The 14,564-nt window shown below is 32.6% G+C and overlaps 4 protein-coding genes and 1 non-coding gene across 6 annotated transcripts; 4 read left to right on the forward strand and 1 right to left on the reverse strand.

The window, feature by feature from the left end:
* The first annotated feature begins 199 nt into the window (after positions 1 to 199).
* B0025.4 (Chromatin modification-related protein MEAF6) lies at positions 200 to 1,376 on the forward strand. Its single transcript, NM_170871.8, has 2 exons — positions 200 to 598; positions 1,191 to 1,376. Exons 1-2 carry the CDS (start codon positions 206 to 208, stop codon positions 1,242 to 1,244), a joined length of 447 nt encoding a protein of 148 aa, NP_740860.2. The 5' UTR covers positions 200 to 205; the 3' UTR covers positions 1,245 to 1,376.
* Positions 1,377 to 1,491: 115 nt separating this feature from the next.
* vps-34 (Phosphatidylinositol 3-kinase catalytic subunit type 3) lies at positions 1,492 to 6,464 on the forward strand (the record flags this gene model as incomplete). Of its 2 annotated transcripts, none has more annotated exons than NM_059340.6 (6): positions 1,492 to 1,655; positions 2,165 to 2,755; positions 2,955 to 3,661; positions 4,065 to 4,650; positions 5,193 to 5,714; positions 6,233 to 6,464. In NM_059340.6, exons 1-6 carry the CDS (start codon positions 1,494 to 1,496, stop codon positions 6,368 to 6,370), a joined length of 2,706 nt encoding a protein of 901 aa, NP_491741.1. In that variant the 5' UTR covers positions 1,492 to 1,493. The 2 variants fall into 2 exon arrangements, with proteins under 2 accessions (NP_491741.1, NP_001367304.1); NM_001380450.1 differs by having other exon boundaries at positions 1,504 to 1,655; positions 6,233 to 6,370.
* On the reverse strand, positions 4,812 to 4,988 carry B0025.6. The gene has a single exon (NR_050156.1). It is a non-coding gene; the product is annotated as an Unclassified non-coding RNA B0025.6 (non-coding RNA).
* A 1,989-nt stretch (positions 6,465 to 8,453) lies between the features above and the next one.
* On the forward strand, positions 8,454 to 10,890 carry C27A12.4 (C2H2-type domain-containing protein). Its single transcript, NM_059342.3, has 4 exons — positions 8,454 to 8,540; positions 9,206 to 9,331; positions 9,569 to 10,563; positions 10,643 to 10,890. Exons 1-3 carry the CDS (start codon positions 8,494 to 8,496, stop codon positions 10,485 to 10,487), a joined length of 1,092 nt encoding a protein of 363 aa, NP_491743.2. The 5' UTR covers positions 8,454 to 8,493; the 3' UTR covers positions 10,488 to 10,563; positions 10,643 to 10,890.
* A 518-nt stretch (positions 10,891 to 11,408) lies between these two features.
* Positions 11,409 to 14,273, forward strand: let-391 (C2H2-type domain-containing protein). The gene is made up of 8 exons (NM_059343.8): positions 11,409 to 11,463; positions 11,543 to 11,655; positions 11,701 to 11,779; positions 11,830 to 12,030; positions 12,125 to 12,243; positions 12,548 to 12,860; positions 13,272 to 13,470; positions 13,671 to 14,273. The coding sequence occupies exons 1-8, from the start codon at positions 11,437 to 11,439 to the stop codon at positions 13,979 to 13,981; spliced, it is 1,362 nt and encodes a 453-aa protein (NP_491744.3). The 5' UTR covers positions 11,409 to 11,436; the 3' UTR covers positions 13,982 to 14,273.
* Positions 14,274 to 14,564: the final 291 nt, after the last annotated feature.

Consider the following 14,564-nt stretch of genomic DNA (forward strand, 5'->3'; position numbering starts at 1 on the left):
TAGTATATAGGATTTCAAAAAAAATTGAATTTTCTCATGAAAAACCTAATTTTTTATTAATTTCGAACAACATTTAAATACATAATTTCAATATTCATTAAATTAACTAGTTAAGTTTTGAATGTTTCAAAATGTCCTATTATTTGGCAAATATAGTCGTTAAAAAATAGAAAAAGAAATACAATAATTATCATTCCAGCAGAAAATGTCAAAAGAAAAGGATACAAGTGAATTAAAAAGTGAACTCGAAGGATGGATTCGGAAGAAGAATGATATTGTTGAATCATTAGAAGCACTGGAAATGCAAATTTATAATTTCGAGGGTTCATATCTTGAAGATACAGCAGAATATGGGAATGTTATAAAAGGATGGGGAAACTTTGCAAATGCACCACCACCATCAAAATCTGGAAGAATTGATAAAAAGTTTAGTAAGAGAAGTGTTCGTGATGAAGAGAGACTTTTTTCAAAAAGTTCTACTACATCACCATATGGCACAAAGAGCACAACAAATGGAACTGGAAGTGGAGAATCTACAAGTGGAGGGGATAATGGATATACAAAAGATGAATCTGATAATAATGATGAAGATGATACGGTAATTAATTTTTTAAAAAATAATTTTAAAATGTCAAAAGTTATAAGAACTGTCTTCAACTTTTCCAATTTCGTCTTAAAATGTCATATTCTTCGAAAAAAAAACACAGTAGAAAATTAGTTACAATGAAAAAAAAACCAATGCAGTTTGCCTTTGAAATTTTCATGCAAGTTTTTTTTCCAAATTTTCCAAAAAAACGCATGGCATGTTCATTTTCAGAAAAAAAGTTATTGAAAACCGTCAAATTTCAAAAAAATTCTTGCTGATTTCTGGAGTTTTCGAATTTTGAAATATCGCAATATTGTTAACTTTAAAAACTGAATTTTGAAATAAAATTTTTGAACATTTTTTTGAATTTTTTAAATTTAGAGCTACATTAAACTTCGAAAGTTAAAATTGGCATAATTTTGAAATTTTCAATTTTTTACAGTAGTGTTTTTTTTCGCCAGATTAACCTAAATTTCCGAAAAAAAAATCTAGATGAAAACATTTTCGTTTAAGAATTATGCTTATTAAAATTTTAAATTTGAAAAATACGAAAATGTTCATTGAGAACTTTCTGTTTTTGTTTCTAGTTCTCTCAATTTTTCAGGCGTCACAATCCAGTCGAGACTCAAAACCACCTGCTAAACGTCGAAAGTATTGATTACCTAAGGATCTCCCAATATATCGATCTTCATGAATTATAATTCTTTAATGATGTCCTAATTCTGTACCTTTATTAAACAATCTCTTATTTTTTTATTTTTTAAACCAAAATATAAAGTTTGATTTTAGTATTTAAATCTTAATTTCTTTCGTTCTTTTTTCCAATGGCTTTATTGACCATTTGAATATCTTGAAATATCCCGAATGTTGTGTAGTCCTTAATTAATTAATTTTAACCTGTTCAGATATGATTCCAGGTATGCGGGCGACACCGACGGAATCATTTAGTTTTGTATATAGTTGTGATCTACAAACCAATGTTCAAGTGAAAGTCGCAGAGTTTGAAGGCATTTTTCGTGATGTTCTCAACCCTGTCAGAAGGTTGAATCAATTGTTTGCGGAAATTACGGTAAAGATTTCATTTGTGCAAAACTTTAAAACTATCGAAATTAAGAAAAATGGTTGTGTAAACGTTTTAAACATAATCACAATTAAAAAAAAAACTTTTTTATCCCACAAAATTCGTGTGAAATTTGAATAATATGTATAAATTTTAAAAAAATTAAAAAATCCAAGTAAATTTATTTAAAATCAAAATTTCTGAAATTCAATAATTTTTTACTAATTGTAAAACATATATTTTGTAATTTCATTTGAAAAAAATAGTTCTAAAAATTAAATTTAAAAATATGAATTTTTTCCTGAATTTTGAAATATTTCAAAATTGTATTATCAAAATGTATAGAATTATATATAAGTTAGAAAGAAAAAAGTTCAAAAAATATCCTGATTTGGCTTAGAATATAAAGTTTTAAAAAATTCGAAAAGATTTCCATTCAATTCAGAATAAATATTAAATAAACTACAGAAAGATGATTAAAACTACATTTTTCCTATCAAATTTCGATTTCTTTTCAGGTATATTGTAACAATCAACAAATTGGTTATCCAGTATGTACATCATTTCATACACCACCAGATTCCTCTCAACTTGCTCGTCAGAAATTAATTCAAAAATGGAATGAATGGCTGACTCTTCCAATTCGTTATTCTGATTTAAGTAGAGATGCTTTCTTGCATATTACAATTTGGGAACACGAGGATGATGAGATTGTGAACAATTCAACATTTTCAAGAAGACTCGTTGCACAATCCAAACTCTCAATGTTCTCGAAACGTGGAATTCTGAAATCAGGAGTTATTGATGTTCAAATGAATGTTTCAACGACACCGGATCCATTTGTAAAACAACCAGAAACATGGAAATATTCTGATGCATGGGGAGATGAAATTGATTTACTTTTCAAACAAGTAACTCGTCAATCTCGTGGTCTTGTTGAAGATGTTCCATGGTTGGATCCCTTTGCATCACGACGTATTGAAATGATCAGAGCTAAATACAAGTACTCATCTCCTGATAGACACGTATTTCTTGTTCTAGAAATGGCAGCGATTCGATTGGGACCTACTTTTTATAAAGTTGTCTATTATGAAGATGAGACAAAAAATGAAAGGATTTGTTTTTCTACACAGTTTTGGTCTATTTTGAAATCTAACAATTGAGAAACTACAATTTCTGTTTCAAAGAATCAATTATTTTATTCGAAAAGCCTTCCATATTATAATTTTCAACCCAAATTAATTCTACTATGATTTAAAATAACCAAACCAATCAAAAAAAATTTTATCTTGAACTTCGAATTTTCAGATGCGAGTCTCCACGTCAGTCAACGGTGGTGTTGGGATTGTTTCGGCCTGTACCCGTTACTGTGTAGCTGATCCTGAACTTCTTCTAGAATCTCTGGCGGAAGTTAAACACAGTGCAATGACACGTCGAATCAGAGATGTTGAAGATGAGAGACATCGACAAGTAAAACCGAATAAACAAGCAAAGGATCGATTGGAGACTATTGTGAATCTTCCATCATCTCAAGTTCTTACAAGAGAACAAAGAGATTTAGTATGGAAATTCAGGCATTATTTAAGACAATTTCCAAAAGCTTTGAACAAATATCTACGATCAGTTAATTGGGTTCATCCACAAGAAGTAAAAACTGCATTAGCTCTGATGAATGATTGGGAGCTGATTGAAGCTGAAGATGCATTAGAATTACTTTCAAGTGCATTCACTCATCCGGCAGTTCGTGCATATTCTGTATCCCGTCTTCTAGAAGCTGCTTCTCCTGAGCAAGTCCTCCTATATCTTCCACAATTGGTTCAAGCTTTGAAATACGAACAAGGTCAACAACTGCCTGAAGAAGGAAATCCAGTGCCGGTGGTTTCTGAAGAAGAGGGAAAGATCCCATCAGTTGCAACTACGCCAACTGAAGAGCTAGAAGGACGAGATATGACAGTGGTTACGAAGAAAGAGGCTAGAAAGGCGGCTAGTGGAGATTTGGCCACCTTCCTGATTGAGTTAGTTGGGAGATAAATTGTTTTTGTTAATTTCAAAAAGTTCTAGGAAAAAATTTTGAAACAAACATTTTAGATGTTTTACTTTATGAAGTTTGAAAAGAGCAACAATTTTTTTTTTGCAATTTCGGCACATACTTTTTTGGTCATAAATTAAATGAAAAAAGTTCTAAGCATTGGACAAATTCCATTTTTCAACTTGAAAATGTGGAAAAAAAAATTTTTAATCAATAATATATAAATTTTCGGCCGCAAACGTATACCTTCCAAAGTGAAGCAGGCTCATCTATAAAAGAAAGGAAAATCAGAATTTCAAAAAATAAAAACAATTTTTTCTAAAGTTAAAAAATCAGAAAATTGCAAAATTACTGAAAAAAAAACGAAATTTTTCAAACGAAAATTTCAGCTATGCTCTTGCATCTCCAAAAGTATCCAACTATCTCTACTGGCATCTAAAAACTGAAATTGAATCAACAAAAGAAAGTAAAGAAGAACACTCGAAAATGTATCAAAATATCCAGGATAGATTGATGGAAGCACTTGTAAAGAGACCTGATACCCGTGCACAAGTTGATTCACTTCATCAGCAACAAATTTTTGTGGAAGATCTTATTATTCTGATGAATGAGGCAAAAGCTCGTGGTGGTCGTTTGAATGAGTCAAAATCTGCAGAATTCCGAACTATGCTCTCTCGAGCCAAACATATGTTAGATCTTAAAGGAGTCCATCTTCCACTTGATCCAAGTTTCCGTTTATCATCAGTTATTCCTGATACAGCATCATTTTTCAAAAGTGAGATGATGCCTGCGAAGATATCATTCAAAGTTCTTCAGCCGAATGGAAAAGCTGATAGAAATATTCCAGAAGAATATACAGTTATATTTAAGACTGGAGATGATTTACGGCAAGATCAGCTGATTCAGCAAATGGTTCGACTTATTGATATTATTCTCAAAAAGGGACAATTGGATTTGAAGTTGACACCTTATTTGGTAAGAAATATATATATATATATTAAATTCGTTGAAGAAATTGTCAATATTGCAAAAAAAAACAAATCTCGAAAATCTACTCGAAAGATTTATGAAATTTTGCTCAAATTTATTTAAGATTTTTATTCGAGAACTAATGTTTAGAAAAATGAATTTAAAATATAAGTAATCTAGGATTCAGCAAACATCTAAATAATTTTTAAATTTTATTTTTCTCAAATTATTTGTCAACTTTTTGTTGTTTTTTTGGATTTCAAATCATTCTTAAGGTTATTAAAATTCTATCTCATTATTAAAAAAAATATATATAAAAATTCGACACGCTGTTTTCATACAAACGGATGTGGGCCTTTAAAGGGTACTGTAATTTCAAACAGTAATCTTTAAAGGCGCAAACCCGTTTATATGTTACCATAAAAAGAGGCGTGACAAGACCGGGTACCGTATTTTTGCCGCAAAATTTTGTTTCAAGAAACATAAATTGTTTAAACTTTCATGATTACAGTAGTACAGATAACAATAAAATCCCTTTCTTTTTACAGGTTCTCTCCACAGGTGTCGGTCAAGGATTTGTCCAATGCATAAAATCAAAACCATTGAGAGCAATTCAAGAACAATACAAAGCACATAAAATGGATTGTATTCGTGAAGCAATGAAAGAACTTCGTCCAGGAGATGGACCATTTGGTATTGAACCAAATGTAATCGATAATTATGTCCGTTCACTTGCTGGTTATTCAGTTATTATGTATATTCTGGGTCTTGGTGATCGTCATCTTGACAATCTTCTTCTTTGTGAGAATGGAAAACTATTCCACGTGGATTTTGGTTTCATCCTCGGACGGGATCCCAAACCAATGCCACCACCAATGAAATTAACCAGTGAAATGGTACAAGTGATGGGAGGTGTGAAGAGCAAACAATTTTTGGAATTTGTGCAGCATGTCGATTCTGCCTACCGGATTTTGAGACGACACTCGAATGTTCTTTTGAACTTGTTCTCACTTATGTTAGACGCTGGAATTCCTGATATTGCTGCTGAGCCGGATAAGGCTATTTTCAAGGTTTGTAGATTCTTTAAAAAGTTAGTTCTCAACAACAACAAAAATTAGCAAATTCCGAAAAAAAACTAATTTTAATTTTTCAATTTTTTTAAATTTCTGGCTGGATTTTTTTTAAATAGAAAAAATCTCAGTCAATAACTATAGAAAATCACTGCAAATAATTGAGGTTTTGGAATAAAAGTTGTTTTTTTCTCCAAAGAAAACGATTCTCTTATTGATTTTTTTATTGATAACAATCTTTGAACGTTGAAAAAAAAATCATTTTGAGCTTTTTGAGTTTGAAAGAAACTTCATAAAAATTTGGAATGAAACAAATTTATTACGAAAAAACGTAACTAAAGTTATAAATAATAAAATTTGTAAATTTTTAATAAATTTGCTAACTAAATTTTTAGATAAGTTCGATATTCTTTAAAATAAACAAATATATTTGCGTTCAAAAACACTTGCTGGTAAAATTTTTTTTCAAGAATTAAAAATTATTTTTGATGTAAATATTTAATTTCCACAATTTTTAGATCGAACAACGCCTCCGCCTGGATCTGTCGGATGAAGCAGCTACCAAACACATTTTCACTCAAATCGAGTCGAGTCTCAATGCAAAAATGGCTATGATTTCTGATATTATTCACGCATACAAACAGAATTTGATGTGATTTTTTTTTCTTTTTTTCTGTAAATTGTGTATATTTTCTACCGCTCACTTTGTCACTTTTTAATTTTTTTTTTCAATAAATTCCAATTTTTAATTTTAGGCGTTTTAAGGTTTTCAGAAAAGCACTCATTATAAAAACCGTCCTATAGGACAATATGAACATTGAAAAGAATCGAAAATTCTCGAAAAAACTAACGGTTTAAAAAATAATTTTATACAGAATGCATTTAATAATTTTAATCATGATCATGGTCGGACGACACTTATATTCGTTTAAATTTCTGAAAAAAAAGCCGCCATTCGAACAAAAAAATTGAAAAAAGTTCAGCACCGGTTTAGAAATACATCTTGAAATTTTAGGCTGGTTGTCTAAACACCTATTTCTAAAACGTTTTTTAAAAGTAATATTAATTATCAACCAGCAGCACATTCCGGATTATCATACAAGTTTCTTGCTGTATTTATACAAAAGGCACTTGATGAAATTACACAATGATGAAAATATGTGTAACAATCAATATGTAGGACCGTTACACATGAGTTGATGTAGCACTATTTGCTTGTAAGGAGCTGATGAATTGGCTTGAAGGCTATCTAATTGTACATTTGATAATATTACAAAACGACCTGGATGTATTCAAAATCGAAAAGATCAATGAGATTTACTAGGGAATCAAATAGATCCACACATTACAGCGTAAATGGAACAATAACTACCGTATTTCGTCGATCAGTTTCGCACCCTCCAAACTCTTGCCGAGAAGTCGATGGATACAACTTGGACAGTTCCTATATTACAGTAAAGAAGCATATTATTCTGTTCTGTTGTTTGTTATTGAAATTGATGGTGCTCGTAGTCGGAAACAAGACAAACTGAAATTATTAATTTCTCATCTTATCTCCTTCCACTTACCCTAGTAGCTACTATTAAAAACTATTGAGCTGTCATATTTTATCTAATAAATGTTATCAATCCCCAGCCTGTCCTGAACTCGTTTACATTTTTTTTTCACTTATTACTATTAGAAAAGTCCGATAAAACTCGGTCGAGAGCTAGTATTGCAGTCTTTAATACTGTATCTAGTAAGTAGGCATAATAAAGAGAATAAGAAATATGTCTTTCCTAAAAATACTTCAAAATAAAAATTTACCAAAAAATCTCATGCTTGACACATCAATTCTTATCCTATAAATATTTCTCTTCCATCACTCTTATCAAAACAGTTGAAGAAATAAAATTCAAATGTTTGATTGTTTACATAACCTTATACCTCCTCCTTCCTTCCTTTTCTCTTATTCTTTTTGTTTCTCTGCCAAGGAGGAGGTGTGGCGTGAGACGCCGGCTTCTTTCTCCAAACAGTCTAACCCTCTATTTCTCTGTTTCGTTTCACTACACACTGCCTTGTTATTTGATAAATTATATATATTTTTAGGCCTTGAGCAATTCCTTTTTCTTGAATTTTTAGATACAAAACAGCTTGTATTTTTAAAAATAAAATTAGTAAGAACTCTCCAGACCATTTGTTCTCCAGACCATTTTTTCTTTCCAGACCATTTGTCCTATTGGTTTTGCACTTAAAACATCATTTTTCAAAACAATAATCCTACATTTGAACGTTTCAAGTATATGTTCCTGGTGTTTTTCTAGTGTTTCTAGTAATCCTTTCTTTCATTTTTTCTCTAATTAGCCGATTTTCCGAAATTTCCAAATATATATTACAGTTGAAATTTTCGTAGTAAAACTTTTCAATTTGTTTGATTTTGATGTTACCCAAAAAAATCTAAAAATCTAAATTGTTTGTATTTCAAAGATTAAAATATCCAAAATACATTTGAGATTTCTAAAAATTACTTCAATAGGTTTTTGATTTACTAAAAATTATTTTTAAAAATATTAAAAATTTCGAAGCATCCGATTTTTCGGCGATTATAGAAAATTAAAATGTTAGTGCTCTTTCTCAGGTTATATTCACTTCTCACTCCACTAAAGGGCATTTCTGATTCATTTTTCCTCTGAAGCTCCTCCCCTTTCGCGGAAAGAGTCACCGAATACATTTTTGAAAGTTTTACCTGTTGAAATTAAATTTCAGTTCATCGAGACCACAACTTCAATCTAATGTTAAAATGATGCGAGCTGGCGACCACATGAATAAGGAGGCTAGAAGAATGATGTAAGTTTTATAAAAATTGTATTATTACTTATTGTTCCGTAGCCTATATATCCTGCAGTACCATAGTATCTTGAAATATTTCACAATCACATATACATAGTACCTGGAAGTACCGTAGCCAATATTACCCTACAGTATGTATAGTATCCTAGCCTATGGTATCAAACCGTAGCCTACCGTACTCGTAACCGGCCTCCCCTATAGAAAGGTATCTTAACCTACAGTACTTCTTAAAACCGTAATCTGTAGTGCACCCTAGCACCATACCAGGGGGGTGCGGCGAATTTGCCGAACTTGCCGCACACCCCTGTACCATACCGTAAATAAATCTAACTTAACCTACCATACCATTTACTACATTAACCCATTTTACCGCACCGTATCCATGAGTAATTTTAATGTAACATACCGTACCCTTCCCATTAACTACGGTACTATTATAGTGAGATATCACGTTCGACTGTTGTCACCCGATCTAAGGTAGATGTTTGCTGAACCCCTAACAAACTTCGGAAAAAGTGCTTTTCATTTAGGTGGGGAATATTACAAATGAATTGTGTCAGCTTTTCTCTCGTTTTTTTCCTGAGTCTCGCAGCAAAGTTGTTCAACTCGAAACTCACCAAACTAAGGAAAAAAAATAGTATTCCCACTATTCTATATTTCAGCTCGGAGCCGTCCTATGCCCCCAACAAAATGCACATGTACTGCAAGTACCCCATGGACGTGAGGGGAAGAGAATGTGGGTTCGTGGGGACCCTTGCTGACTGCATCACACACATGGGCACTCACACGTAAGTTTTTCATAAAATGCAAAAATGGAAGAGTGTTTGACGGACTAGACAACTATCTGAAGGGACAAGAAAATATTAGCCGGAAAACACAAAAATGTTGAAACTAGTGCATTCAATTGCGCGGGAATTCAAATGTGATTCAGCCATTTCTTGCAAGTTTGAGAAAAATAACGTTGATTTTGGTTCATTTTCTATACCACCATGTTACATTGTAATATTACATAATTTTAATTTCAGGAGGACTTACCTCTACCGTTGCAAGAAGTGCTGCATGGATCTCACGGATCCGAGCCAACTCTACAACCATCACAGCGTCACCAATGGAGACCTGTGCACCTCGAAGACCGCGGAAATGGAAGTACTTCCTCCGATAGGAAGAGATAAATCGGTGGATCGTCATAGGTCGCTGAACGTATTTCTTATGGTTATATCGAAGGAAGAATACCATAAGCATAGGACTTCCTCCAATTATGCCCACAACACTCGGAGGACTGGAGGAACTCCTGCTTATGATGATCTTCCGTGTTTCAATCAGATCTCGAGGAAGAAAACATCCTACAGCCACCAGGTTCCGGAAATCGATGTAGAGCTCAACAGTTCTTCCACATCAGCTCTTCCAATTAAAGAAGAGGTTACTACAAGGAGCCCTGCACCAAATATGGGTTTTTGCGAAGTACGCCAGCTCCCAAAAGACTCCAGAGGGCCTCAGAGAGATGGCTCCTCATCTCCTGATGTTCAGTTCATCAAGACTGTGACTATGTCACGGTTAGAGAATGTTGTTCCTACCAGCTCACGTGGAAAGGCGCCAGAAGATTCATCTGCACCAGCACGTCTAGGATTCCTCTCCGATCGTGCGGTCTCCGGGTCATCAATCCCAGCCGTCGAGGAAAGATCTGGAGAAGGCAGCTTCGACTTTACAGGTCCTTCCACTCCTCGCTTGGCCCAGCCAGCTTTTGGGAACTTTTTTGGGAATAGGGCGAGTTCTTCGTCTTTCGGTGCACCATTGTCAACTCTAGCTGTGGACAAGCTGATTCCGGAACCTCATCTCTCCGGAAGCAAAGCGGTCCCAGACCATCGTTTCGATTTCAAACATTTCAGACGTCTCCGAGCAGCGGGAGGAGGGCCCCTCAAGGCGATCGCCGATGTCTCCATCTAATCAACGGGGACGTGGAGCAGGACACCAGCCACGTAACAGGGAACATACACCGAAATCGCCATTGAGAAACCAGAGGGTGAGTAATTTGCAAAATGACCTAGTTTATTCCTCGATCATGCGAAAAAACCAACTAAATCTATCTGTAAATTTCACAGCGTGGTCGCCGAAGCCCCTCGACAGATGAGTGGACCCCCAGACGTTCAGAGCATCACCATCGTCGTGACTATAGAAGAAGAAAGCGGGATTATTCAAGAGATCGCTCACGCCATCACGGAGATCGTTATTAAATTCCATGTTGCATCTCAATTTCTTTTTCTTCGATTTCTCGAGTATTGAGCCTTTATTCACATTCCTTCTCGTATGTTCATAATAAATATTCTATCTACGTTAAAAGTAAAATATTCTATCTACGTAAATCTCCTTGTCTAACGCTCAATACACAACACAAAACATTCGCCTATTTCTTAGACTCGTAAAACTTCCTGATTTCCTTATGAATTTGCATGATCAACGTGCTGCTGTTTCACTATGAACATTTTCTACTCGTATGTTATCCGAACGGCTTTTATCAATTTAAAGATTAAACTCCAATATTTGAATGGAAATGAAGATGTGATGGCAATGATCTATTCATTACTTCTTCTTCTGTCTCGTTAAGAAACAAGATTTCAGCCGTTGCAAAGAATTATATTTATTAAACCCTCAATTCAAATTTCGCGCTCTTTCGAAGACGGGATATCGGAGTGTCGTTGTTTATTTTCAATTTTATTTTTTATTCGCAAAAAATCAATATTTGACTTTTTCTTCTATTTAAAACAGTTTTTGTTGAATTTTTCCTTTCATATAAATATTATTAATCTTTAAAATTTTTATGTTTATATGATTAAATCTTCCTTATTGCCATTAATTGTGTATTTTTCCAGATCCTAAAATTCGATAAACAACCAAAATGAAGAATAACGAGGATTTAGACGAAGTAGTACATTTATCGCAAGTAAAATAACTAATTTCAATTTAGTTTTCCAATTTTCATTAAGAAAATCAAAAATTTTCAGAATTCCGATGCAATTTTCGAGGAATGGGCAGCTGAGTGCACTCCCGACGCGCAAAAAGAGCACGAAGAGCTCGAGGAGATTGTCAAGATTCCAGATTCGACATACAGAAAAAAGTATGAAATTTTTGTGCTAAAAATTTATTAAATATAAAATTGAAGGAAAGGAAATCAAAAGTTGCCGACGGTGACGACGTGCGAAGTATGTGGAGTTGCGTTGAAATATCCATCGAGGATTATGGTACAGAATATTTTATTTTTATAACAAAATGAAGATTTTTATTTGTTCAGGAACACATGAGAACTCACACAGGCGAAAAACCATACGAATGTGACATTTGTGGAATGAGATTCACTCAAAGAACTCCAATGATTAACCATTTTCGTGTTCAACACATGGGTGATCTCCCATTTCTGTGTAATTTCGGTTGTGGCAAACGATTTGTGAATAATTCACGCAGAACTGCACACGAATTAAGCCATAATGGATTGGTAAGAAAAGTTTTTATGCTATAGAAAAATTTAAAACATCGAATCAAGCATTTATATCCTAAAAGATTACCGGAATAAGATATATTTTTTGCAGAAGCGAGCAGGACCGGCACGGCCTTATCTGAAACCAGTTAAAAAGATTGTTTGTCCATCAATGGATATGGATATACTTTCAAATTCTGCACTAGCTAATTATATATCACCACCAACGATGTAAGTATATGCAGAAGTGAACTAAACTTGATAAAATAAATAAAAATTACAACAAAAAACAAGAATTATAAGATTTTACATTTTTTAAAAAGTGAATTGCGGTGTTTAATCAGCAATCTTTAAAATTGAGATTTTAACACTTTTTGTTCTTTAACAAATTTTAAAACAACATTTAAAAAATCGGTGTTTTAATTAATAAAAAACTTTGATAATTTAAATAAAACTCCTGAAAATTTCTAAATTCGAAAACTTCCATCTTATTTCCGAATTGGTAAATTTAAAAGAAATTAAAATAACTTTGCAGAGACTCAATATTTCAAAGTGATCCATCAACTTCTTCCTCTTCACCTTCTCAATTTCAATCATCAAATCAAACAACAAAACAATCTATATATCCATCAGAAAAAGAAATGGAAAAAGCTGCAATATCTAATGCTCGAATTGATGACGTTATTAATACAGTATTGGCTCGAGTTTTGGCTCCGATTGATGAAGAAATTCCGATCGAAGAACCAGAAAAAGCTCCTCAGAAAAGAGCATATATTTCAAATCGAAGAGCAACACTTGCACAATGCAATATTTGTGGATTAATGCTTAAACATCCGAGCAAAATTGCTGTTAGTTTTTTTTTCGATAAAAAACGAATTTTGGTGAAAAATGAAAAATTAAAATTATTTCAGTGCCCACAAGCTGAATTTTTGCTGAAAAATTGAGAATTGGACAGAGAAACAATTTTTTCGATAAAAAGCATTCGAAACTTGATTTTCTGAGCAAACAGAAAAAAATATTTGTAATTAAAATTTTTTAAATCAAAGCTTATAGGTTTAAATGTGTTAAAAAACAAAATTTCCAATTTTCTCTCTATTTATAAACCTCTCAAGTTCTGAAATTTCTAGAAAAATATAATATGATTTATTATATCGAAAATTGTTGAATTTTCTAAACTTTGAAATCAAAAATTACAATTTTTAATAAAAAAAAGAAAGATAAATTTATTTTTAAATACAAATTTCTTTCCCATTTTTCAGGATCATATCCGAACACACACAGGCGAAAAACCATTTGAATGTGGAGAATGTGGCTTGTCATTGTCAAAAGCGAGCTCTTTAAAAGTACATATTCGTCGAATGCATACTGGAGAACGTCCATTTGAATGTACTTGGAGATGTGGATTGTCTTTTGTAACGGATTCTGTTAGAAAAGAACATGAAATGACTGTACACACTGGTAAATATTCAAAATATATTTTACTATCCGAAATTTGGGTTAAAACCGGGGGTAATTTAGAAAAAGAAAGCAATTTCCATTTTTTTTTGTTGCAAATTTTAGAATTTTCTCAAATTAAGAGTGTTATTGAAAATATGTTAACTCAAAAATATTTAAAAGAGTAGTCATCTACAAAAATTACAATTTTTGAAACATTCCAGGTATAAAACGTTACACATGCGTTGTAAAAGGATGTAATGCAGTATTTGCTCGTCGTGTATATCTCATGAGACATCGAAAAAATGCACATCCCGAGCTCTTCACACCAATTTTCGATCATGTTCAAGTGAATCACGAGGAATCACAGGATTCAGTTATTGTTTATGAAGATGATCATGAACAGAACAATCAGATTATAATGCTCACTGGTGATGGTGATGACGTCAAGATCTTGGCTCATTTTGAAGATGATGAAGAGGAATTTGTGGAGCAAGGAGGAAGCATGGAAGATCAAAAAACTGTTCATTTTTGACCAGAAACTTGAAAAAGCTCTTTCATTTTCCAATATCTAGGCAACTTATAGGGTAACTAGCATTTTCTACTTCATATATTCAGTTTTCTATTCCACCCAGCAATTAGTTTTTAAAATGGAAGAGTTATTCAAATTTCAAATTTCTAGGCCACTATTAAATTTTGCATTTTTTAACCATTTTTTTCATTCAAATTCTAGAAAAATTGTGAGAATTAATTCTCACAATTTTCAGTTTATTTTGGTTAACCTACGAGTTTCTTTTTGCTTCTTTTTTTAATAAAGATTTTTTTTCTCAGATTTTTCAAATTTTTTTTCTTTTCCGTATTCAGTATTTTTACTGTTTAATTATACTTGCTTTTTTTTTATTGTTTGCCAATATATTTTGAAACTTTCTCCTTTCGCAAAAATTGAAAAGATGAGATTTTGAAATTTTTTTTAACATTTTCAAACTTTCAGCAAGCTATTTTTGAGCAGTTCGAAAAAATGTAGCGGTACTTTTTTTTTGAGCCCAATTTTCTATAAAATGTTTTAAAAGGGTTTAGAATGTAAAAAACCAATTAATTGTTTTTTTCAAATTTCACAA

This window comes from Caenorhabditis elegans, chromosome I (genome assembly GCF_000002985.6).
Source record: "Caenorhabditis elegans chromosome I".
In the NCBI taxonomy this organism is placed as follows: domain Eukaryota; kingdom Metazoa; phylum Nematoda; class Chromadorea; order Rhabditida; family Rhabditidae; genus Caenorhabditis; species Caenorhabditis elegans.

Coding starts and splice junctions, on each gene's coding strand:
- B0025.4 (NM_170871.8), top strand. CDS start 206: ATGTCAAAAGAAAAGGATACAAGTGAATTAAAAAGTGAACTCGAAGGA. Junction 599..1,190: donor ATAATGATGAAGATGATACG/GTAATTAATTTT, acceptor TCAATTTTTCAG/GCGTCACAATCCAGTCGAGA.
- C27A12.4 (NM_059342.3), top strand. CDS start 8,494: ATGATGCGAGCTGGCGACCACATGAATAAGGAGGCTAGAAGAATGAT. Junction 8,541..9,205: donor AAGGAGGCTAGAAGAATGAT/GTAAGTTTTATA, acceptor TCTATATTTCAG/CTCGGAGCCGTCCTATGCCC. Junction 9,332..9,568: donor ACACACATGGGCACTCACAC/GTAAGTTTTTCA, acceptor TTTTAATTTCAG/GAGGACTTACCTCTACCGTT.
- let-391 (NM_059343.8), top strand. CDS start 11,437: ATGAAGAATAACGAGGATTTAGACGAA. Junction 11,780..11,829: donor AATATCCATCGAGGATTATG/GTACAGAATATT, acceptor TTATTTGTTCAG/GAACACATGAGAACTCACAC. Junction 12,861..13,271: donor AACATCCGAGCAAAATTGCT/GTTAGTTTTTTT, acceptor CCCATTTTTCAG/GATCATATCCGAACACACAC.